Raw genomic sequence first — 26,887 nt, 5'->3', positions numbered from 1 at the left:
CACAGCTGTATTATTGCTAGTGTCCAGGAAATTCAGTTTCTAATAACCACAGTAGTCAAGCAGTAATAGCAGCAATCTTTGCTCAGCTTCTGCTGAGCACCAGGCACTGTCCTGAGAACCTTACATACACAGGCAAGCATTCTCCAACCCTCTGAAGTGAATGCATGGCCCTCCATTTAAAAATTGGGAAACTGAGACCCAGAGAGTTTGAGGGACTTCTCACAGAGACAATGTTGGGTCTTTAACCTGCTGAGCCACAATGAAAATGCCATAAATGTCTATTTTGATACAAATATATATATTTCTGCTGTAAAGAGAAAAGCCCTCTATAACAGGAAGAGAATCAATGTGTTCATAATACATCTATGAATTTTTTTGGAAATAGTCACAGAGAGAGTCACAGTAGATCCTGACAGAAAGTATTGTAGGAAGTTGAGGTATTTTATATAAAAATAATTACCTTCCAACTAAAATTTTATTTATCTGTTTTGTTATGGTGCATGTCCCCCCACTGGAATATAAGATAGGGATTTTATCTGTTTTCTTCAATTCGGTATTCCCAGCATCTAGAACAGTACCTATATTACATTGTAGACATTCAGTAAGTACAATGAATGAATGAGTGAGTGAACGAATTAATTCATTAAAGAGCATGTGGCTTACTACTGTGAAAAAATTTCCTTTATTTACCAAGGCAACATTTAATCTTTACCTGGGGATCAACAAGGTGAAATACAAAGTAACACCCAAAGCATTCAGTTTCATAAAAGCAGAGAGCAGGAATATATTAGATACTTTCAAACTATAAGGCTAGAATGATTGTAAATATTTCCAAATACTTACTTGGTACTTTACAGAAAAATGGAGGGTGTGGCTTTTCTAAACTTTTAATTTCTCAAGGAAGAAGGAGCTCAACCATGAGCGTCTTTGTGGATTGAGAGAGCTCTTCACCTGGGAATAATAGATTTCTTTCATTATAATCAAAGTGTTTGGTTTTGTGATTGGGGAAAACCACTTGACATGGAAAAGATGTGCCTTCTTCTGGATGGTGTGATTGGGATGGAAATAGAATCACTGCTTAAAAGGGACCAAAGGAAACCTGTGAATGTAAAATTTCTGCAGGATCCAACTTCAGAAGCTTATGTATAGTACATAATCAGCTGGTGCATATCAGAAGCATATAAAAGTTCAGTATAGAATTGCAGGGTTGGAAGTGAGACTTGCCCCAGTGGGTGAATCTTGTGGCAATTTTCTCACTGTAAAATGGAGATGCTGATACCTGTTCTATATGCTTCTTTGGGTTATGTTTAGGATAAAAGTGGGATAGTGTATGTCTGTGTGTGTTGGGGTGGGTGTGTGTGCACACATGAAAATGCACTAATTAGTGCAGTGGGCTATAATGCAAGATGATGATGATTAGTTAGGTGTTTTTCAAATCTTACAGTGGGTGCACAGCGCATTCCTGATGATGACTAAAGAAAATGAGCAAATAAGCATATACTTCTTTTTTTGATCCAGTTTGACAACACTGGAACATTTCAAGTGCTTCCTGTTCCTCTAAATGGAGAATATGAACCGTTAGAAAAACTTCGGCGCTGTACCCTTTGCTATGGTAAGACTAATGAGAAGAACTTATTGTATTGAAACACTTAAGTGTCCTTTGGGTGAGTTATTAAATCTGGATTTCTCAAATAGTTCTATTTTGGATTGTAGATTCTATTTTAATTTTTTCAGTCAACACCATCTCTCAGGATTTCAGTCTCTGTAATGTTTGAAGTTTCCACAGAATGCGAACATTGATTTAGAAGATCATCCCAATTGATTTGGCTTTTCTTGGGGACAGTTTGATAGTTTGTATCCAAAATCTCTAAAATATTAAAAATATTTTCTAAACGGGTATGGACAGGACTTGTTAGACTTCAGTGTACATGCCACTTACATCTGATTTCATCAAAGATGTTCCCAAATTAACTGCTAATGGCCACAGAAATTCCTTATTAATTTTAATGACGTAGAATTGAAGAGGTATTGATCAGATTTTTATATTAATTCTTGGTAATCAGTCCCTTATTACTTGAAAATCTCAAACAGCACTGTCTTTTTATGTTGACATTGGGCCAATGATGAGTCTCTATGTGTTTTCAGATAAATGTTTTCCAGATGCCTGCAGCAAAAAGATTTTCTTACCTGAAGATACATATATGGATGTAGCCTTTCTCTTAGATAATTCTCGGAATATAGCAAGTGATGAGTTTAAGAATGTGAAAGCCTTGGTGAGCTCAATGCTTGATAACTTTGACATTGCTTCATACCCTTTAATCTCCGACTCTGGTGATAGGATTGCTTTGTTGAGCTATTCTCCTTGGGATAGGAGAAAGAAGGATGCAATAAAAACAGAGTTTGAGTTTACAACTTATGACAATCAAGTTCTAATGAAGAACCACATTCAGAACTACCTCCAACAGCTAAATGGAGAAGCCACCATTGGCCATGCCCTACTGTGGACCATGGAGAATCTCTTCCCAGGAACACCCAACCTGAGAAAACACAGGGTCATCTTTGTGGTCTCTGCTGGAGAAAACCATGAGAGAAAGGAATTCTTAAGGAAGATGGCTCTGAGGGCCAAGTGTCAAGGCTATGTCATATTTGTGATTTCCCTGGGCTCTACACAAGAGGGGGACATGGAGGAACTAGCCAGCTATCCACTTGATCACCATCTGATACAGCTTGGGAGAACTCATAAACCAAATCTGGATTATATTGTGAAGTTTTTAAAGCCATTTGTATACTCAGTTAGACGTAAGTCATCATTTTGTTTTTCTGTTTTGTTTTTAATAAAGTAGTGTTTGTTAACAGTATTGATAATCTAACATATCTTTGTATCTATAGGTAACCCAAACATATGATTTAGATGGTAAAATGGGGACAGGAACAGGACACGTCTTGATTATGCCATTTACAGTTTGATCACAGTGCAGTGAGATCTTTTTCTTTACTTCTTTTTATTTTTGGCCGCACCTGCAACATATGGAAGGCCCTGGGCCAGGTATCGAGCCAACGATACAGTAATGACAACACCAGATCCTTAACATGCTGAGCCACCGGGAAAGTCTACAGTGAGACCTTTTTTCATGGTAGAGTGTCTCTTAGCCAGACATTAGTGTCTCAGCACTAGAAAGCACAGAGTGACTGAAGGTCTCCTGGACCACACTCGCTCAACTTAGAGAAATTCTAGCAGCTCTTAGGTAGTCTCCAGGAAGAGCATTTAAATAAAAACCTTCCCTACTATTCTTGGTTTATTTCCAGGGTTGGCACACCCTGGAGATCGGCATGAGGGTGAGGGTGCCATCCTCTACTATTCCCAAAGAGACTAAGGGTATGGACCACACAGAAATCTTGCTAAAATGCAGATTCTGACTCAGAATGTATAGAGGGGAGCCTGAGATTCTGTGTTTCTAACAACCTCCTCAGTGATGTCAGTGTTTCTGGTTCATAGATCACACTTTGGGTAGCAAGGTTCTAGGCCAATGCACTACAAGGTGTTACCCATTGGACTGGTCTTAGACCATAACTGATCAGTAAAGAAGGACAGAAAGTGAGGATAAGCATCTAGAAATTTTTTATTAAGTGGCCACACCTGCAGCCTATGGAAGTTCCCAGGCTCGGGGTTGAATCAAAGCTGCAGCTGAGGCCTATGCCACAGCCAAGGCAACAATGGATCCAAGCCACATCTGTGACCTACGCCACAGCTTGTGGCAATCCTTAACCTACTAAGCTAGGCCAGGAATCAAATCTGCCTCCTCACAATGTCAGGTCCTTAACCCACTGAGCACAATGGTAACTCCACATCTAGAAACTTTTAAAGAACTTTGACGTTGCCACATCATACAAGGGTATGAACAGTGGACTCTGTCTTATTGAACAAGATATAAATGAAAAGTATCAGTCTGAGAAGGACTAGAAATAAAAATGCCTTGTCCCTCACTGCCAATGATTTGAGAAACACTCTTTATAGAGCAGTGGTTCTCCACTAGGGATGATTTTGCCCCCCAGATGACATCTGGAGATGTCTGGAGACATTTTTTTTTTTTTTTTTTTTTTTTTTGCCATTTCTTGGGCCGCTCCCGTGGCATATGGAGGTTCCCAGGCTAGGGGTCCAATCGGAGCTGTAGCCACCAACCTACGCTGGAGCCACAGCAACGCAGGATCCAAGCCGCATCTGCAACCTACACCACAGCTCACAGCAACGCCAGATCCTTAACCCACTGAGCAAGGCCAGGGATCGAACCCGCAACCTCATGGTTCCTAGTCGGATTCGTTAACCACTGAGCCACGACGGGAACTCCTGGAGACATTTTTGGTTGTCACAACTGAAGGAGAGGATAACTACTAGTTTCTAGTGGGTAGAGACCAGGGATGCTGCTAAATATCCTCTGTACACAGGATGCCTCCCTCTCCCCTCCCCACCCCCCCCCAGGAAGGAATGATCCAGTACAAAATGTCCATAGCACTGAGGTTGAGAAACCCTGCCCTAGAGGATCCCACAGATCAGAGCTGAATCTATTCTTTCTGACAATCTGACAAGCTTAGAGTTAGGTTCAACTGGAACCAGTTCCACAAGCCTAGAATTCCAAAGTTGCTCTGATATTCAAGGAACCTCTCATACCACCACACTGACAATGTCTTGAACATTCACTCTTCATTGCAAAAGGAACTTCACTGTTCTCCTACAACTCATATTCAGTTGAAGAATCCAATAATTGCCCCTTTGGGAATACCACGTTATTTCTTTAAATGCCCTCCGTTTATAATGCAACATTGTATTTTGTAAAAAGAAAGAAAAAGTACTTCCAGTTAAATGTTGATACCAACTTTCTCATCAGAAGTTTGTATTTTATGATAATCAAAAAGTTCTTTTAGACAGACGATGATGCGTCACTCTTATGAATACATAAAATATGTACAATTTTATTAATACGTGTGAAATAGACTGCTTAAGGCATTCCTAAAACTTCTTATACAGAATTGGACTCTTGTAAGCTCTTTCTTAACTCAGAGTCTTTGATAGCCACCTTTTCTGTGCAATGTTATTCTTTTGCCATCAAGATTGATAATGATGCAATGCTTTAATAAGACTGTTGAAAAAACCCAAAGCTGCTTTTGCTGGGCTCTTAAGTTAGACTTTGCAACTATTAGAGCTAGCTTATTTATTTATTTATTCTTTTACATTTTATTTATTTTTCTCTATTGTACAGCATGGTGACCCAGTTACACATACATATATTCTTTCTTTTTTCTCGCATTATCATGTTGATTTCTGCCTGAGCAATGTTGTTAAATGCTGCCTTTTGGCACTGCTTAACCCTCCAATTTACTGCCTTCCCATAAGCACTTGGTTTGTAGAGGTTAAAACCTTCCTCTATCAATACTAATGGGAATTTTTTCTAAACTACTGCCCCCAATTCTATGCTGGAATATTTGTTGTTACCACATGCATAGGTGATAACAATGGCACCACAATTCCTGCCTCAAAACATCAAATGTCCACTGCAATTGACTAGAAGGCATCGTCTCATTTTCAGAGAAATAGAAAAAAGTGTTCATCTTAGAACCAAAGAAATATGATTGTTATAAAACCGTAAACATTCTGTGAGATGTTTTCATGGAGTATTTGATCACTCAATGGTCAAAGATCTCCTTTCACTAAACACAATTTATTTTCCAGAATGAGGAGGAAAATATATACTTCTCAATATTCCACAGTTTATAGGACAACAGTAGGAAAGGGTAAAGGGCATATTATTTAGGTCAGTAAGCTAAAATCTTTAATGTGATTATATTCCTCCTGGAAAATCAGTGTTAATTGATGCAGAAGCACAGAAATTGCACCAGATAATAAAATATTACTTTTTCTTTGTTTGAGCTATTAGCATAAGTCTGAGTGAAAAAAGCATTATCGAATCAGAGTAAAACTTCGCTTAGATTATGTCAGCCTGAGCACATGGAAATCAAGTGCCTCCGCATCACAATTAACCCTTAAATGAACAATTTAAGGAAGTCCGTTTCCTTGATCCTGGTAGTTCTTTGGCTGCAAAACACTCTAAGATCAAATTCTGAATGATATTTCTAGTTGTTACTAGTTTTCTTTTTTTGCACCAGCCAAATCGTGCTGAAATATTTTAGTGACATTACTGCTTCAATAAGAAAATCATGGACTTGGAGATGAGACTTGTGGCTGCCTGATGGGAGGAGGAGGGAGTGGGAAGGATCAGGAGCTTGGGCTTATCAGACACAACCTAGAATAGATTTACAAGGAGATCCTGCTGAATAGCATTGAGAACTATGTCTAGATACTCATGTCGCAACAGAAGAAAGGGTGGGGGAAAAAACTGTAACTGCAATGTATACATCTAAGGATAACCTGACCCCCTTGCTGTACAGTGGGAAAATAAAAAATAAATAAATAAATAAAAAATGATACAAATCAAATGTAAAAAAAAAAAAAAAGATTCCTGTTGTGGTACAATATTGTAAATCAACTATACTTTAATTTTTTAAAAAGAAGATTCCTGTTGGGATTCTCTTCCCCTAGCAAACACAATTTCTAGTTCAAAAATCTAACTGTAACTTTTGTCTCTCAATAGGAGGATTCAATCAGTACCCACCACCAACGCTTGCGAATGCCTGCAGACTCATCGATTCAGAAGAGGATAATCCAAACACTGGTCTCCTGTGAGTCAGAAAGCTCTGATATTTACACGCGACCATCCATTGGCTGAGGGGTGTAACTGGCTGACGGCAGATTATTAGGGAGAGGAAGCCGATAAGATTCTTTGAAAGGAAAGCTCTTCACATATTTCATTTTCTGTTAGCCGAAGTTACATGTCAAACATGCTTTCTGGATTGATGTTTTTATAATATCCTCATGCTTGTTTACAATTTGCTTTAAAATTCATCGCTTCCTCAGGAATTCTCATATTGAAATTTACTGTAGATAAAACTCAGAATTCAGCCTCAACCCACCCCAACCTCACTTCCCATCTCTCCCCATAAAAGTGCTAAGTTCTGGCCACACTGGACTCCGGTCTGCCTGGTGTGAACTGTTGTTTCACCCTTCTGGACTTCTGGTCACACTGCCTGGGACCCTGTTCCTTCCAGTGAAATCATATCCATCCTTCGTGGTCCTGATTAAAGCTGCCTCCTCTTTGAAGCCCATCTTTATTTTCAGTCAAAATCCACAGTTCTTCCCTTTTATTTTTTTATTTTTTTGTCTTTTGTCTTTTTAGGGCCACACCCATGGTATATGGAGGTTCCTAGGCCAGCGGTTGATTCAGAGCAACAGCTGCTAGCCTACGCCACAGCCACAGCAATGCCAGATCCGAGCCACATCTGCAAGCTATACCATAGCTCACGGCAACGCTGGCTCCGTAACCCACTGAGCAAGGCCAGGGATCGAACCCACAACCTCATGGTTCCTATTTGGATTTGTTTCCACTGCGCCATGATGGAACTCCTTCTTCCTTTTTAAATACTTTTTATACCTCTGCTGAAGCAATAATTACAGTCTATACCAATGTCTTGTCTCACTGAATACTGGGGTCGTATATGATCCAATGCTTCATTCCTAAAATGTAGTAGGAAAGACCCCCAACATCATTGCACATGTTAATAATTTTCTTTCAGATTTTATCCTGAATGAAAATATAAATAATTATAATTAATCTGAATGATTCTTGAACCTCAAGAATGACCCAGGGTGAGGCTCATAATGACCCTGTCCTATTAGAGTGCAATTAAGCAAGAGCTTCTCAGAAGAGATACAGTCTCTCAAATACTTCCAGAAACAAAATGGTAGGATGAAGGGTCCCTCAGAATTCATGCAAGTATGAGTTTCTCTAATGTTGAGTTTCATTTACACTTAGTAGTACAACAAGGAAGCAGCCCACACCTTCTGAAGGACAACATGGCACTAATGTCCTGTGAGGCAGTGTTTCCTAACATCGAATCAGCAATAATCTTATTTAAAGGAAAATTCATTCTTACAGAACTGCATTTAAATATGTTACATGTATAAACATAAATCTAGCTGCAAATACCATATGCTTATAGTTCTTAGGCAACTATAAAACCCAAACAAATTTGTATATTAAATTCAAGGAAACTCAATAAGACACAAATTTAAAACACTCATTTAGTGTAATCGATGATTCTGCTTTGACAGAATTCCTAAAAACTAAAAACAAACAAAAAATCATAGCCAAGACATGGAAACAACCTAAATGTCCATCTACAGATAAATGGATAAAGAATATGTGCCATATATATATACATAATCAAATAATACCTAGCCATAGAAAAGAGTGAAATAATGCTATTTGCAGCAACATGGGCAGACCTAGAGATTATCATACGAAATGAAGTAAGCCAGACAGAGAAAGACAAATATCATATGATATCAGTTATATGTGGAATCTAAAAAAGTGATAGAAATGAACTTATTTACAATATGGAAAAAGACTCACTAACATAGGAAACAAACTTATGGTTACTAAAGATGAAAGGAGGGGAGGGATAAATTATGAGTTTGGGATTAACATAAACACACTACTATGTATAAAAGAAACAAACAACAAGGAACTACTGTATAGCACGGAGGACTAAATATCTTGTAAAACCCTGTAATGGAAAAGAACCTGGAAATAAATGTGTATAACTGAATCACTTTGCTGTACACCTGAAACTAACACAACATTACAAATCAACTATACTTCAAATAAAATGTTTTTAATATGGTACATATTGGAAAATATGTAAAATATGATGCATCCTTCAGAGGTATCTCTGCAGGTTATCTCAGCTTGCTTGCTCAGTTGCTTGAGTGCTTGATTCCCTAGCACTTGTCCTTACCTGTGCTACTGCAGAATGATCATTCCCCTTTATATTATCATATCATTTGGCTTTTGCTTGGTGTAAATATATTATTATTATTACTTGCTTTTTAGGACCACACCCATGGCATATGGAGGTTCCCAGGCTAGGGGTCAAAGCTACAGCTGCCTGCCTACACCACAACCATGGCAACATGGGATCCAAGCCGCGTCTGCAACCTACACCACAGCTCACAGCAATGCTGGATCCCTGACCCACTGAGTGGGGCCAGGGATCGAACCCACATCCTCATGGATACTAGTCAGATTCGTTTCCACTATGCCATAGCAGGAACTCCCATAAAGGTATTATTGACATATTGATAATGTCTGACTTTCTTTCCTTTTTTCTTTAATTTTCAACAAAGTAGTACCACTGTGTGCCAAACACCAGTATCAATGCAAATGTAAACATGGACATTGAAAATGCATAAAAGTGCATTAATAGAAAAAGAATAAACTTATTTTGAATATGTTCTCCATCATTATCTAAATAGAAATTCAGTACTCTCAATAGCAACCTCCTTTTCCAAAGAATATAAATATAGACACCATATTAGGAGGCATGATGTCATGAGATATGTTTTATATAGTCTTTTTCTTCTCAGAGTAGATGATGGTAAATTAAATACCTATTTTCTGTATTTTTCTTTGGAGATTGATATCAATCTGGCACACATTATTTGGTTGTCCCAAATAACCAATGATTGTGTTTCATATCATTTATCTAAAACTCTGTGGCAAACCACTTTTGATTTATTCCAAAGTAGTATTTCATAAGCTAAAAGCAGATGGGCGCATAAAGGATAAGTGGGAATTTAAAAAATATATGTCAGTGTATGTTTTTTAAAAATTGAAGTATAGTTGATTTACAACGTTATATATTTCAGAGGTACAGCACAGTGATTCAGTATTTTAACATATTCAGTTAAAACTTATTATAAGATAATGGCTATATTTCCCTGTGCTCTGCAAAATATCCTTATTGCTTTTCTATTTTAGACATAGTAATTTGTATCTCTTAATCCCATACTCCTAACCTGCCCATCCCCCATGTATTCTCCCCTCTGGTAACCAAGTTTGTTCTCTGTATCTGTGAGTCTGTTTCTGTTTTGCTATGTATATTCATTTGTATTATTTTTCAGATTCCACATATAAGTGATATCATACAGTACTGGTCTTTCTCTCTCTGACTTACTGCATAATATCCTCTAGGTCCATCCATGTTGCTACAAATGGTAAAATTTCATTTTTTTGATGGCTGAATAATGTTTCATACACACACACACACACATATATATATACACATACATACATATATACACACCACATCTTTTGAAGCCAATCATATATTGATGGGCACTTGCATTGCTTCCATGTCTTGGCTATAAATAGTGCTGCTATGAACATTGTAGTTCATGTATCTTTTCAAATCAGTGTTTTCCTTTTTTTCAGATGTATACCTGGCATTGGAATTGCTGGTAGTTCTATTTTTAGTTTTTTAAGGAACTTCCATAATGTTTCACATAGCGATTGGAAATTTAGATTCCCACCAACAGTCTACAGGTGTTCCCTTTTCTCTACATCCTCTCCAACATTTGTTATTTGTTAACTTTTTGATGATTGCCATTTTGACAGGTGTGAGGTTTTAGTTTTGATTTCTCTGGTGTTAGCAATGTCTAACATCTTTTCATGTGCCTGTTGGACATCTGCATGTCTTCTTTAGAGAAATGTCTACTTATATCTTCCTCCAATTTTTTGATTGGGTTGTTTGTTTGATATTGAGTTATATGAGCTACTTATCTATTTTGAATACTAACACCTTATCAGTCATGTCGTTTGCAAATATTATCTCGCATTCCTTTGGTTGTCTTTTCATTTTGTCAATGTTTTCCTTTGCTGTGTAAAAGCCTTTAAGTTTAATTAGGTCCCAATAATTTGTTTTAGCTTTTGTTTCATTTGCTTTAGGAGACAGATCAAAAAATTAATGCTACAATTTATGTCAAAGATTGTTTTGCTTATGTTTTCTTCTAGATACTTTATGGTTTGTGGTCTTACATTTAGATCTTTAATCCATTTTATTTGTGTGTATGGTGTGAAAAAAAGGTTCTAATTTCATTGTTTTACATGTACCTGTCCAATTTTCCCAGCACCATTGATTGAAGACACTATCTTTTCTCCATTGTATATTCTTGCTTCCTTTGTCATAGGTCAGTTGACCAAAGATGGGTGCATGGGTTTATTTCTGGGCTCTCTATACTGTTCCATTGGTCTATGTGTCTGTTTTGCCATTACTAGGCTGTTTTGATTACTGTAACTTTATATATTATTGTCTGAAGTCAGGGAGCATGATACTTCCAGCTTTGTTCTTTTTTCTCAAGATTTATTTGAATATTCAGTATCCTTTGTGGTTGCAGATGAATTTTTCTATTATTTATTTTAATTCGGTGAAAAATGTCATGGGTATTTTGATAGGGATTGCATTAAATCTGCAGATCACTTTGAGTAGTGTGGCCCTTTGACAATATCAATGCTTCCAATTCAAGAGCACAGGATATTATTTATTTATTTATTTATTTATTTATTGTTATTTCCCAAACACATTTTTTTCCTACTGTACAGCATGGGGACCCAGTTATACATACATGTATACATATTTTTTTTGCCCATTATCATGCTCCGTCATAAGTAACTAGACATAGTTCTCAGTGTTCCACAGCAGTATCTCATTGCACAGGATGTCTTTCTATTTCTTTGTATCATCTTTAATTTACTTTAGCACTGTTTTATTGTTTTCAGTGTACAGGTCTTTTACCTCCTTGGTTAATTTATTCTTATGATATTTTTTTTGATATGATTTTGAGCAAAATTTTTTCTTGCTTTCTCTCAATGGTTCATTATGAGTGTATAGAAAAGCAATAGATTTCTGTATATTAATCTTGAGTCTTGCTATTTTGCTTAATTCACTTATTGATTCTAATAGTTTTTGGGTGGAGACTTTAGGGTTTTCTACATAAAGTATCATGTCATTTGCAAATAGAGACAGTTTTAATTATTCTTTTACAATTTGGATGCCTTTTATTTATTTTTCTTATCTGATTGCTATGGCTAGAACTTCCAAAACTATGTTAAGTAGAAGTGGTGAGAGAGGATATCCTTATCTTATTCTTGAATTTAGAGGAAAACCTTTCAGCTTTTCACCATTGCATATGAGATTAGCTTTGGATTTGTCATACATGGTCTTTATTATGTTGAGATATGTTACATCTATACCCACTTGATGAGAGGTTTTTGTTTAATCATGAATGGATATTGGATTTTGTCAAGTGTTTTTTCTGCATCTATTGAGATAGTCCTATCATTTTTGCTCTTTCTTTTGCTAATGTGGTGTATTACACTGATTGATTTGAACATATTGAACCATTCCTGAATCCCTGGAATAAATCCAACTTAATCATGATATAATATGATCTTTTTATATAACGTTGGACTCAGTTTGCTAATATTTGTTGAGACTTTTTGCTTCTTATTCATCTAATATATTGGCATATAATCTTTTCTTTTCTTTTTTGGTAGTATCTTTGTCTGGTTTTGGTGTCAGGGTAATGGTGGCCTTGTAGAATAAATTTGTTCCTCCTCTTTAATTTTTTAGAATGGTTTGAGGAGGATAGGTATTAGTTCTTTTTTATAAGTTTAGTAGAATTCCCCTATAGTATAACAAATCTAATGAATTATTTGCAATAAATTTAGATTTTTACCACCCAATTTTTCTCTTCTAAGAAACAATTGAGTAACCATAACAAATTGTTGGGATATTTTATTTGTATTCCCAAAAGTTATTTATATTCACCTAAAACTTTCTTTTTTATATTCTAGATTTGCCTCTGAGGCACATGAGATTTCTTCGGGAGAAGACAGCTTCTTAGGCCAGGAATTAAGTGCCGCAAAAGATTCACCTTTTGTGATGGAGGACAGTGGAAATGACCATTTGATTTATACTCCAAGTCAAAAGATTGTGCCACAGAAATTAATGACCAAATATGAAAAATATCAGGATTCTGAAGTTATTGCAAGTCTCACTTCTGGTAAGGAAATTAAAAAATTATAATGGTAATGTTAAAATAGCTAGATCCTCATGTTTTAACACTAGTAGAAAATCAAATTAATAAGGCTGATATAAAAAGAAACTTTTCTTCTAGTCCAAGATTATAGCAACAACTACTGTTTTTATTTGAATTGAAGGGGTTTTTTTCTTTTTCTTTTTTCTTTTTGAGGCTGAACATGCAACATATGGAAGTTCCTAGGCTATGGGTTGAATTGGAGCTGCAGCTACCCATCTACCACAGCCACAGCCACACTGGATCCAAGCTGCACCTGTCAGTCAACACCAGATCCATAACCCACTGTGCGAGGCCAAGGATTGAACCCACATCCTCATGAACACTCTGTCCGGTTTCTAACCTGCTGAGCTACAATGGGAATTCCCAAATTGAATGTTTAAATGGTCACAGCTACCACTAAGGAGATTGATGATACAAGCTCTAAGAAATGTCCTTGGTATTCTCACCAAACTTAAGATTTCTCTGAAAGCTTCAATTTAGAAGATTAATGTGATATAGAAGGAGACAATATAGAGATTATCAGAATAACAGAGGGATTAAACTAACTTTTAAAAGTTGACCTGGACAGTGACCCAGAATTTGTGATTGTGTGAGGTGTTAAAATTTTTTTCCCATTGGAAATAAACTACCCCACTGTCTACCCTATATATTTAAATGGCAAAGAAATAACGTTTTTTGTTAGAATATAATAATTTCAAACAAATTAGATACATAGAATTTCAACTCTATTTTCATTTAAAAGGGTAACATTCTAAACAAACTATTCAGCTATTCCGTCCATGCCTCTAGAGTCTTTCAAAATGCTCATTTGGTCAGTATGCCAGTATTTAAAGCATTATGTCATAAGTATCATGTGTGTTGTTATAATATGCAAGTTTAAAAGAAAAATGGTCAATCTCATGCCAATTATTCATAAGAATGAATAACATTCATTCTTAGTAACTTCTTGAATAAATAAATGTTCTTTTCCTTGGGTTCAATACTCATCTTTCCCCCATTTCTGAAATATGCATATTTGAATTTTATCTTTATTTATTTATTTTTACTATTTACTTTTTCCCACTGTACATCAAGTTATCCTTACATGTATACATTTTTCCCCACCCTTTGTTCTGTTGCAATATGAGTATCTAGACATAGTTCTCAATGCTACTCAGCAGGATCTCCTTGTAAATCTATTCTAAGTTGTATCTGATAACCCCAAGCTCCCAATCCCTCCCACTCCCTCCCTTTCCCATTGAATTTTATCTTTAAAACAGCTACATTTTCCTTTATAGAAGCTAGAATTAGGTCAATCAATCATTAGTTTAAAAACAAGACTTTTTTTAAAAAGGTAATGAAGTAAAACCAGATATACGTAGTATCTTGCCATTAAGGCATTCAAAGTGTGTGTATTTCTTATTTAAAACATTTTTTAATGGTTATGTAGACACAGCTTACAGAAGAGAACAAAATATTTGTTCTTAATGAATGCAGTCAACTTGGGATGTTCAGTTTAATGATATGGGAATTACAACAGCCCTCGAGGCATAGGAACGTATTATGGTTTGGTTTTAAAAGAAGAAAAAGAAAAAGAGAGGTTCTTTTGGCAGAGCTGGAATACCAAATTGTCATTTGTGTTAGTATTGTTAGGCATAAACATTCTGAAGTCTAACAATTTAGAAGTGTGAGCTTTTTCAAGAAAGAACTAATTGGATATTTAAAAGAAAAAAATCATCTTAGCAGCTATCTTTAATGGCCGTTATCCAGTAATAATAGAAAGACTTTTCACTTGGTTTTTCAAATATCTGGGAATCAAGGTAGTCGTAACCAGATTAAGGCCCAATTTGGCTGAAGAAATAATTATGCATGGCTCTATAGAGGAAAACGTGAATTTTCTGTCACCCTTGCCCACCCACTTTCTCTTGCAGTGGGTTGAAGTGTATTGGGAGTTCTGTGGAGGACTATGTTAGATTGTGATATCCTGGAAACAGTGTCTCAGACATAAGGATAATACATATTTTTAATCCTTTAAAATAAATCTGAGTCTTAGATCATAAGTGTTGTCTAGGGACTTTGTACTATTCCTTCCATTTTTTTTTTAATCATCTTCACCTGGTTGCCAAAAGTTGCTGAGAACTTTTGTATAATGTTCCACCCTTGTGGAGGGTAAATTGTGGTTTGGATATTTTATTCAGTCACTAAGAGATGAGCTTTGATATGTTCCAGATGTATTGCACAAATAAAAGGTTGATAACTTCCATGAGAATCTCCATATGCTATGTATACTACTCATTTATAATGTGATTCTTATGGCTGATGACTAATTTTTGTGCCCTTGAACTTAGAGACTTGGGAAAAGTCAGGAATCTTAACCATTTATAAATGTTTAGAGGTTCCAGAGTACTGTGGGCTGGCAATGAGTCGTGTGTCACTCTTTTTCATAAGAAACACAACCACCATCTCTCTCCCTATAGCTCTCCCTCTGCTTCTTCCTCCTTGCTCCAATTTCCAGGTTCATCTTTAATTCCATCACCTTTCTTGGCCCTCCCTATGCCTTACAGCAGCAACTCAAGGATGATCTATCTCAGAATCATCTGGAAAACTTTACAAGCACAGATCCCTAAGTCCTCCTAAGTACTACTGTTTCCTATTTAGGGGTCTGAATGGCTAGGAAAAAGCCATAAGCTTTAAAACCACATAGGTGATTTTGGTATGTCTTCATTCTTGAGATCCGCTACTGCAGATTCTCAAAGTGTGTCCTAAACCAGCAGCATCAGCATCACCTGGTAACTCATTAGAAATGCACTCATCCCAGACCTACTGAAGCAGAAGCTGGGAGTGGGACTCTGTCGTTTGAGTTTTAACAAGCAACACAGGTGATTTGATCCAGGCTGAAATTTAAGAACTGCTGTGCCTGTTACCCTTTGGTGTGCCAGATTTTCTCTGTGCTTTTAGCTAAAAGCAACTGGATAACTAGTGCCACAGAACAGAAATAAGAACTCCTATTTCCAAAGGGTTTCAGGTGAACTGTATTATAATTTTCTTTTGCTCATCCAAGAACACAGAGAATATATCCACTCATCTAATATCTAACAAAGCATTTTTTGTAATTTATTTTATTGAAGTATAGTTGATTTATAAGGTTGTATTAATTCCTGCTGTACAGTGAAATAATTCAGTTGTATATATACATATATGTATATACATATTCTTTTTCATATTCCTTTCCATTATGGTTTATCGCAAGTTGTAGAATAGAGTTCCCTGTGCTTTACAGTAGGACCTTGTTGTTTATCTATTCTCTATATAATATTTTGCATCTACTAATTCTGAATCCCAATCCTTCCCCCCACCGCTTCCCTCCCCTTGGCCACCACAAATCTCTTCTCTATGTCTGAGTCTGTTTTTGTAAATAAGTTCATTTGTGTCATATTTTAGATTTCACATATAAATGAATCATATGGCATTTGCCTTTCTCTTTCTGATTTATTTCACTTAGTATGATAATCTCTAGGTCCATCCATGTTGCTGCAAATGGCATTTTCCATTCTTTTTTATGGCGGAATGGTATTCCATTGTATACATGTACCACATCTTCTTTATCCATTCTTCTACTGATGGACTTTTAACTTGTTTCCATGTCTTGGCTATTGTAAATAATGCTGCTATGAACATTGAGGGGGAGTGTATCTTTTCAAATTACAGCTTTGTCCAGATTTATGCCCAGGAGTGGGATTGCTGAATCATATGGCAACTTTATTTTTAGTTTTTTGAGGAAGATTTATACTGTTTTCCATAGTGACTGGACCAATGTACATTCTCACCAACAGTGTAGGAAGGTTCCCTTTTCTCTACACCCTCTATAGGATTTGTTACTCGTAGACATTTTTTTTTTTTTTTTGTCTTTTTGCTATTTCTTTGGGCCGCTCCCGCGGCATATGGAGGTTCCCAGGCTAGGGGTCTAATCGGAGCTGTAGCCACTGGCCTATGCCAGAGCCACAGCAATGCGGGATCCAAGCTGCGTCTGCAGCCTACACCACAGCTCACGGCAGCGCTGGATCCTTAACCCACTGAGCCAGGGCAGGGACCGAACCCACAACCTCATGGTTCCTAGTCGGATTCGTTAACCACTGCGCCACGACGGGAACTCCTCATAGACATTTTTAATGATAGCTATTCCGGCTGGTGTGAGGGGGTACTTAATACAATCAGCTTTTTTGAAAAAGCCAAAATATCTTTGATTTTGAATCAATTATAAGATATGAGAGAGGGAAAAGCATTTACTGATCACTTCTTGCAAATTGACCTGGGGGTAATTCCACTGTACCTGACCCTAGAGATGTATTGCAATATTTAGAGACACTTTTGGTTGTCTTAACTGGAGAGTGCTACTGGCATCTAGTGTGTAGAGGTCAAAGATGCTGCAAAACATCCTACAGTGTACACAGGACATGCCCTCACAGTAAAGAATTATCCAGTCAGACCGTCTATAGTGAGAGGAAACTCTGTTTTAGAAGACACTTCCTGCCCCTAAAGTCATGGAGCTGAAAGATTCAGTATAAGGACTCATGATTTCTATCCACATCCTGTCCACTGTTTCCCATGACACCCTTAGGATTCTGCTAGTTTAAAATATGTACATAAAGGTGCTGTCATACCAGGTAAAATTTGAATACAAAAACTCACAAATCAAAAAATTTAGCAAACTGAGCTATTTGTGGTGTGGAATACATTCTTTGGCTTTTCAGCAGGAGAATAGATTTATATAACTTCATTCAATTATATATCCTGCTTTTCACATACTATGTTATACATTTTTTTTGTATTGCCACAAGCTTCATACTGATTTTTCTGTGTTCTCTTAATGTTACTTTCAATGAATGAATGTATTTTAATTTTTACCTCTGGTTGAACAATCATCTTCTAATTTTTGCTGTTATATGTTCAACTTTAATATATAATAGTTTCTGCTACATTTAAAACTGTACTGGAATTAAATGCTGCAGAATTGGTTTCTGAGTCACCAATTGAAATAGTCCTCCAGCTGAAGTTTATATTCTTACATCCTCAAGAGGTCAGTAATAGAATTGGGATCATGTCTGAATATTAATGGCATGTTTCATGATTGCTTGAGAAAATTTAAACCCTCTGTATGCTGTTTGAGAGAGAACTGAATCTCCTGTTTATTTTAAACTGTAGATGGGTTGTGGCACTTACTTTTGCTTGGGAATTTATTGTATACTTATTTAGGTGTCTTCCTTGAAGATTTCTTCCTTCCTTAGTGTTTAGGTGTCTTCCTTGAAGATTTTGTATGTGAAAGAACTAGTGTGAGCTGCGAGTTGAGGGTATCTGAATGGTTTGACTTCCTGGGGGGGGTTTCTGTAGGTCTCATGAAATCATTGGTCACAATTAATAAAGCAATATTCTAGAGTATTAGTGCCAGTTTTCCCACATGGATCCTTTTACAATGGACTAAAACTTGGGTAGTTGAAGTAAAAATTGAGTGATGGTGGTGGCAGTGGAGGGGGCAGTAGCAGCAGTCATTGAGGGCTTCCTATAGAAAAGGACTCTGCTAAGCATTTACATGGATTTTTCTCATGAATATCCAGATATCCTTTCATGCAGCAAATGTATTTTTGGCTCCTGTTCTGAATTAAGCGCCATGCTAGTATTTTGGGGGGTGAGGGTTAGAGAGATTAAATAAAAAATTCAGGAGTTCCTGTCATGTCTCAGCAGAAATTAATCTGACTAGGATCTATGAGGATGCAAGTTCAATCCTTGGACTTGCTCAGTGGGTTAAGTATCCTGCGTCGCCATGAGCTGTGGTATAGGTCAAAGACGTGGCTCGGATCTGACATTGCTGTGGCTGTGGCGTAGACCAGTGGCTACAGCTCTAATTTGACCCCTAGCCTGGGAACCTCCATATGCCACAGGGTGGCCCTAAAAAAAAACAAAATTCAGACAGAGGTTCTGTCTTCAAGGGGCTTATAGCTTGAGAGAGTATACTCTGTGTGTACAAACAAATGCCTAATACAAGTCAGAAAGTATTCAGTTCAATTAAAGTGCAGATAGAATGCTTTTGGGGCCATTTATTTATTTAATGCAGTTCAGTTCTCAAATATTACATGCACTGTCTCACATGCTAAGCACTTCATATACATGGTTTCATTTCATCTTTACCCCCAAAATGTATCATTATTATTATAATTACTATTACAGTTTATAGATAAGGACACCGATGAAAAGGTTAAGAACCTCAAGCAACATCACACAGGTTATAAGTGGCAGATTCATATTCAAACCCATGCCTATCTCCACAAAAACACTGACTTCTAACGATGTAGGCTGTATTGTTTGGCAATAGTGTTGCCTGCATTTACAAATGAGGAAATTTATCCAATTGCCAAATTTGAGAATAAATTAAATCACTTCATCACTGGGAGAGTTATTTTAAATTATTTTAGTAGTACAATTCTATTTTGAAACTTTAATTTTTAAAAATTCCTGTTTAAAACTTGGAGAACATAAAGCCAGAATAAATTGGCCTTATAAACTGTTTATAAACTCATCCAGGAGTCAGAGCACAAAATATCACCATTAAAACCAAAGTGCCACTATTTACAATGGAAGCAAACTAAATGTCCATCAGCAGAGGAATGGATAAAGAAGATGTGATATATATACAATGGAATATTTCTCAGTCATTAAAAAGAATGAAATAATGCCACTTACAGCAATATGAATGAATCTAAAATTGTGATACTAAGTGAAATAAGTCACACAGAGAAAAACAAAATATCATATGATGTCAACTACATGTGAAATATAAAAAATGATACAAATTAACTTATTTACAAAACAGAAATAGACTCACAGAACTAGGAAACCAACTTATGGTTACCAGAGGGGAAAAGGCAGGGGAAGGATAAACTAGGAGTTTGGGATTAACCTATACAAAGTACTTTATGTAAAATAGATGATCAACAAGGACCTAATGTATAGCACAGGAAACTATATTCAATATCTTGTAATAACCTATAATGGAAAAGAATCTGGAAAAGAATATCTTTATCTATATATCTATATGAAGCTGAATCACTTTGCTGTGTACCAGAAACTAATGCAACATTGTAAATCAACTGTATTTCAATAAAATTTTTTTAAAAGTGTCAGATCCAAATGGTCTGGGTATAAGTAACTACTAAAGCATGCATCACTTTTCTCAGTGTGCTGGTACCTTTCTGTAGAATGTTGTTTCAGAGTGTGAAATTGATGGAACAGTGGCAAGTAAGTCTTGTGAACCAAGTACCACCTAGAAAAGTCTAGGCCAAGAAAGATATTTATTTATTCTATATTTGGGGAAAAAGATGAAGTCTGTTTTAAGACGGTGACTCCTACTTGTTCAGACAAACGAGGGAGAGAACTCATCTAACAAAACAAGAGAAGTTTAAATGTGTCTCCATTCCTTTGGCATAAAATCAGTAACACACAGTCAGAGAAACTCACTTGCTCCTGCTTCTCTTGTGTCCTAGCCTAGAGCTTGACCAGGAACTTAACCAGACAGGCCTGGGTTGGCTGTGTGAAATGGGAAGATGAATAAATTATTACAACTCCTCTGTAGCTAAGCATGCGTAAACACACAGAATGAGCTTGTATGCATGACTATTGTGTCCCACTAGTACCAGCTGACTTTGTTTTTTTTTTTTTTTTTTTTTTTTTAAATTCTAGTTTATAGAATGTAGTATCATGGGTAGAATTTTCAGGTGCCAGAGACTTTTCTATTTGTTTCCTCTAAATTACATTTATAAAGTACTCAGGATATGCTACGCATGGTGAAAATTTTATTTAATTCTTTTAAAAACCTTATAAGATTGTCATTTATAATTATAAATTTTTAGATAATGAAACAGAGGCATGAGAGAGACTCAACATCACAAAGCAAACAAATCATAGACAGAGCTCAAACTCATAACCTCTGCTCTATAAGTCTAGTGAAAAAAATAGCAAATTTTATTTAATTCATATAACTGCCTATTTTGGGAAGAAACCTTTCTTTAGGAGCTCTGATCAGAAGGACTAACATTGACCTGGGAGTTTCTGCACAGTGGGTTAAGGATCCGGAATTGCCTCAGCAGTGGTGTAGGTGGAACCTGCAGCTCAGATTTGATCCCTGGCCTGTGACTTCCATATGCCTTGGGTGCAGCCAAAAAAAGAAACAATGACTGGGACTCTGGTTCTTCAAACTAGGACCTGGGACATTTGGTGAGGAGGCTAGTGTGCCCCTTAATGGATCTGGTCCACCCTCATATCCGATGACCAGGAGGAATTACACAGACCTGGGTGCAAATCTTGCCTCTACTAGTTCCAGGCATCATTTCTTGGACAAGTCATGTGTCCTCTCCAAGCCTTAGCTTGCTCATCTGTAAAATGGACACAGTAAAATAACTCCACCTTCATGGTGCTACATGGGAGTTAAATGAGACAAGATAGGCATGGAGCTGAGCACAAGATGTGAAGCATCTGGTATGCTTAATTCAATACTCATAAGATAGAAAAATGGAAAAAGAAAACACTGCCAGCCTCATGGGAAGTCTTACTTAAAAAGGTTAACTTGAAAAATATCTGCTCCTGTTCATGTGGACAGAAATGTACACATAAATATCCACAATTGTCCATGTGGCTCACCTATGGAGACATATGGCTAATATTGGCACCTGGGCAAATTCTAAGACAGACCACAAGACAACTCTTGCATCAGATATAGAGAGCAGACTTGTGGTTGCAAAGGGGGAAGGGATGGGGAGGGATGGATTAGGAGTTTGGGATTAGCAGATGTAAAGTATTATATTCAGAATGAAAAAACAACAAGGTCCTACTGTAGAGTGCCAGGAACTCTAAGCAATATCCTGTGATAAGCCATAATGGAAAAGAATATGAAAAAAGAATGCATAATGTTTAACTAAGTCACTTTGCTATGTAGCAGAAATTAACACGTTATAAATCAACTACACGTCAATAATTTTTTTTAAAAAAAAATAACTCATGCTGAACTTGAGACTTCCCACAAATACCATGAAAGGCAGTGTGGCTCCTTCACAGCATCCACAATCCCAGTCCAAATGGCTTGGTTCTTTAGATTCTCCCTTTTCCTTAAATTCCCTTTCCACCTCTGCTTCTCCCGAAGGTTACTAGAGTGCACTTTGCCCTGTGGCTTAAGTCTCAGCCAAAATAGGCTTCCCTAGAAATCCAACTGGATCCCTCATTCATCTCCAACCTCTTCATAATAAGTGAGTCATCCCTTCCCCCCTTGCCATTCTAAGGAACTTCTTCCATGTGTTGGAAATGGGAATTTGGCTTGGTAATATTTCCAGATAGCTGGTGAGCTATAGGTATATGTTATCCATACTTTGCCAGATTTTCTTGAAAAATGTTTTTGAAGATTTGGTCTCTCCAATAAGATCATTTAGATTGAAAGTAGAATAATTATAGGATATTTTTCAGTGTTTGACTGCATTTTAGAGTTTAGCATTTAGCTTCTTTGATTCTCATGCTAATCCTGTGAGTAGGTAGAGAATATATTTTTAGAGATTTCAGAGGTGAAATATACCTCTTTAGAAAATACTTCTGCTGCGTGCTTTGGAAAAGGATTGAGACTTTGCTCATTTATAAAGAGAAAACTGGTAAAAAAAAAAAAAGGTAATATTTTGGTGTGGGCAATGTATGAAAATATATTTTACTAACATGGTAAGTCAACCCTTCCTCTTTTTTTATTCTTACATAAAGAACAGTTTATTTATAATATTACATTAGTTCAAAGTATACAACATAGTGATTCAATATTTTTATAGATTATACTTCATTTATAATAGTTTCAACTTATTATAAATTATTTGCTGTATTCTCTGCACTTATTTACTTTATACATAGTGGTTTTTACCTCTTAATCCTATATCCCTATATTGCCCTTCCCCACTTCTCTCTCCTCACTGGTAACTACCAGTTTGTTCTCTGTAACTGTGAGCCTGTCTCATTGCAATCTTTTTTGTAAATTTTTTGGATTCCACTTGAAAGTGAAAACACACAGTATTTTCTTGTCTGACATATTTCACGAAGCATGGTACCCTCCAGATCCATCCATGTTGTTGCAAATGGTAAAATGTCATGGTTTTTTACGGCTGACTAATATTTCATTTGTGTGTATGTGTGTGTGTGTACATATATACATACTTACATATACATCACATTTTTATCTATTCAGAAGTTGATGACATTGAGGGTACATGTATCTTTTCAAATTAATGGTTTTATTTTCTTTGGCTATAGACACAGGAGTGGAACTGCTGGACTATTTAGTAGTTCTATTTCTAGTTTTTTGAGGAACCTCCATACTATTTTCCACAGTGACTGAACCAATTCACATTTCCACTGACGGTGTATGAGGGTTCTCCTTTCTCTACATCCTCATCAACATTTGTTATTTGTAGACTTTTTGATGATGGCCATTCTGACAGGTGTGAGGTGGTATCTCATTGTGGTTTTGATTTTTATCTGATGATTGGAAATGCTGAGCATCTTTTCACATGCCTGTTGGACATCTGCATGTCTTCTTTGTGAAAAGGTATATTGAGATATTATGCTATTTTTCGATCGGGTTGCTGTCATTTTGATATTAAGTTGTATGAACTGTTTATATATTTCAAACATTAACCCTCTCATTGATCATGTCATCTGCAAATATTTTCTCCCATTCCATAGGTTGTCTTTTCATTTTGTCAGTGGTTTCCTTTGCTATGCAAAAGCCTTTAAGTTTAATTAGGTCCCAATAATTTGTTTTAGCTTTTGTTTCATTTGCCTTAGGAGGCAGATCCAAAAAGTTAATGCTACAATTTATATCAAAGAGTGTTTTGCCTAAATTTTCTTCTAGGGATTTTATGGTTTCTGGTCTTACATTTAGATCTTTAATCCATTTTATTTGTGTGTATGGTGTGAGAAAATGTTCTAATTTCATTGTTTTACATGTACCTGTCCAATTTTCCCAGCACCATTTATTGAAGACACTATCCTTTCTCCATTGTATATTCTTGCTTCCTTTATCATAGATCAGTTGACCAAAGATGGGTGCATAGGTTTATTTCTGGGCTCTCTATACTGTTTCGTTGATGTATGTGTCTTTTTTTTTTTGCCATTACTATGCTGTTTTGGTTACTGTAACTTTATATTATAGTCTGAAGTCAGGGAGTATGATACTTTCAGTTTTATTCTTCTTCCTCGAGATTGTTTTGCCTATTTTTTTTCTTTTTATGACTGCACCTGTGGCATATGGAAGTTCCCAGGCTAGGGGTTGAATCAAAGCTGCAGCTGCTGGCCTACACCACAGCCACAGCAATGTGGGATCTGAGTTATATCTGTGATCTACACTGCAGCTTGCAGCAATGCTGTATCCTTAACCCACTGAACAAGGACAAGAATCAAACCCACATCCTTATGGAAACTCTGTAGGGTTCTTAATCCACTAAACCATAACAGGAACTCCTGCTTTGACTATTCGGGGTCTTTTGTGGTTTCATATGAATTTTAGAATTATTTGTTTTAGTTCTGTTAGAAATGTCATGGATATTTTGATAGACATTGCAATGACCTCAATTTTCATCTTAAGATATCAGAAAAAGAAGAGCAAGTTAAACCTAAGGTAAGGAGAAGAAAGGAAGTAATAAACTTAAAGAAGAACTCAATGAACTAGAAAAGAGAAAATAAAAATAAGGCCAAAAGTGGTTTCTTCAAGAAGATCAATAGAATTAATAGGAGTTCCCATCGTGGCGCAGTGGTTAACGAATCCGACTAGGAACCATGAGGTTGCGGGTTCGATCCCTGCCCTTGCTCAGTGGGTTAACGATGCGGCGTTGCCCTGAGCTGTGGTGTAGGTTGCAGACGCAGCTCAGATCCCGCGTTGCTGTGGCTCTGGCATAGGCTGGCAGCTACAGCTCCGATTCGACCCCTAGCCTGGGAACCTCCATATGCCGCGGGAGCGGCCCAAGAAATGGCAAAAAGACAAAAAAAAAAAATAGAATTAATAAACTTTACTCAAACTTACCAGTAAAAAAAGAAAACACAAGTTACCAATATCAGGAATGAGAGAGGAGACATAGTTTACAGAATTAAAAGGATAATCAGGGAATATTATAATGAGGTGGGGTTTTTTGGTTGTTTTTTTTTTTTTTTTTTTTTTTTTTTTTTTTTGCCTTTCTAGACAAATTAGACTTTTTAGGTGAAATGGACAAAGTTTTTCAATGAACAATTTACCAAAACTCACCCAAGGAAAGAAAAGTAACCTATATTCATTCATAAACCTATTAAAGAAATCACATTTGTCATTCAAAACTTTCCATAAAGAAAACTCCAGGCCCAGATGACTTTGTTGGTGAATTCAACAAAACATTTAAGGAAGAAATAATACCAACTCTACACAAATTCTTCCAGAATATTAAAGAGACAGTAATGCTTCCCAACTCATTCTTTGAGGCCAAAACCAGTCAGACATTATATGAAAAGGAAACTGCAAGCCAGCATTCCTCACAAACATAGTTGTAAAATTTTAACAAATCAAATCCAACAATAGTAGCTTGACTGTGGCTGGCATTATAGAAAGTATATTTATATCGAAATGCCACATTGTACCCTTTAAATATATACAATTTTTATTTATCAGAAAAATATTTTACAATAGATAAAAAAGAGAATGTGGAGTTTACCCCAGGAATGCATAGGTCATAGAGCATTCAATGTCATCTAATTGTATTTTCCCTGTCAATGACATCACCCATGGTGATGTTATTTGTATTCTATTTCAATATTAAACTTTTAAGGCATTTATACAGGTTAATTGATTCATTTGTGAGGATGGTTGTTGCGAGGATTAAATAGGTATAAAGCATTAATAATGGATCCAGCAGAAATGGAGATTAATAAATTTTGGCCAGTTATGAATCTACTTCTTGTTTGATTAAGTTCACAAACACACTTCTTTCATAGAAAAAAAAAAAAAAGAACATTGACTACATCTTCCTGTTTACCTGTCCATCTCCCTGTTTTTCTGAGCTGGTGTTTCCTGTTGTGTCCTTACCAACCAGCCATCGTCCTTAACAACTTCCTTTAGACTTAGAGCTGTGCTACTGGAAGTGCTGGCCTGCAACAAGATACGTTAGCATCAGAGTGTAAATTGAGACTGTGTTTCCTTCATTGTGGAAGTCTTACTAACAAAATAAAATAAAACCAGATGAATTAATCAGAGTGCTTAGTAATATAGTTGACTTACATTACAATGCAAGCTCCTTATTTTATCGTGGGCCAATAAACTGTTTGTGGACTGGCACTTCGAGTACAAAGGTCTTAGAGCATGTCATGTCTTACACAGAATTTGGATTCTGAAGTCACTATTTATACTTGCTCTCATGACATCACACTATGGTGCATATTTCTAATATGCATATAAAGACACATATGTTTCTGCCATCAATGTGACTTTGACATATTTACTTTTCTCTTGGGGTCATTACATATAATGAAATCTCTGTACTCCAAATTTTAGTGTGAAGTTCACTAAAAAATATATATTAAAAAAGTTATGTTTCTCATCTTGTTTATGAAAATATCTGGAGGATCAATCAATTCCTTGACAAAGATTGGAGATGGGGTAGCAAATAGGTTTCTTCATATGTGATGATACCTGTCAAATGGTAGTGGCTCTTCATGCACTCTGTAGGGACATACTTAGAGAATGCCTCTGGGAAAAAGTACTGAGATTAATGATACCTGTCGTGAGCATGGAAATTAAGCATAGCAACACCGCATTCTATATAT

The 26,887-nt window shown here is 36.4% G+C and overlaps 1 protein-coding gene across 1 annotated transcript in view; it reads left to right on the top strand.

Moving 5' to 3' along the window:
• COL6A5 (collagen type VI alpha 5 chain) overlaps nucleotides 1–26,887 on the top strand; it is a 127,626-nt gene that overhangs the window by 97,556 nt on the left and 3,183 nt on the right. The window contains 4 exon segments of the mRNA XM_005669263.4: nucleotides 1,519–1,612; nucleotides 2,146–2,799; nucleotides 6,645–6,732; nucleotides 12,804–13,012. Coding sequence (XP_005669320.3) covers nucleotides 1,519–1,612; nucleotides 2,146–2,799; nucleotides 6,645–6,732; nucleotides 12,804–13,012 — 1,045 coding nt within the window.

The sequence above is a fragment of the Sus scrofa genome, chromosome 13, assembly GCF_054392235.1.
Source record: "Sus scrofa isolate SSC_HxYL_T2T_F1_AM1 chromosome 13, Sscrofa_HxYL_maternal_Yorkshire_Landrace_v2.0, whole genome shotgun sequence".
NCBI lineage: Eukaryota > Metazoa > Chordata > Mammalia > Artiodactyla > Suidae > Sus > Sus scrofa.
This window is presented reverse-complemented; position numbering and strand designations above follow the sequence as displayed.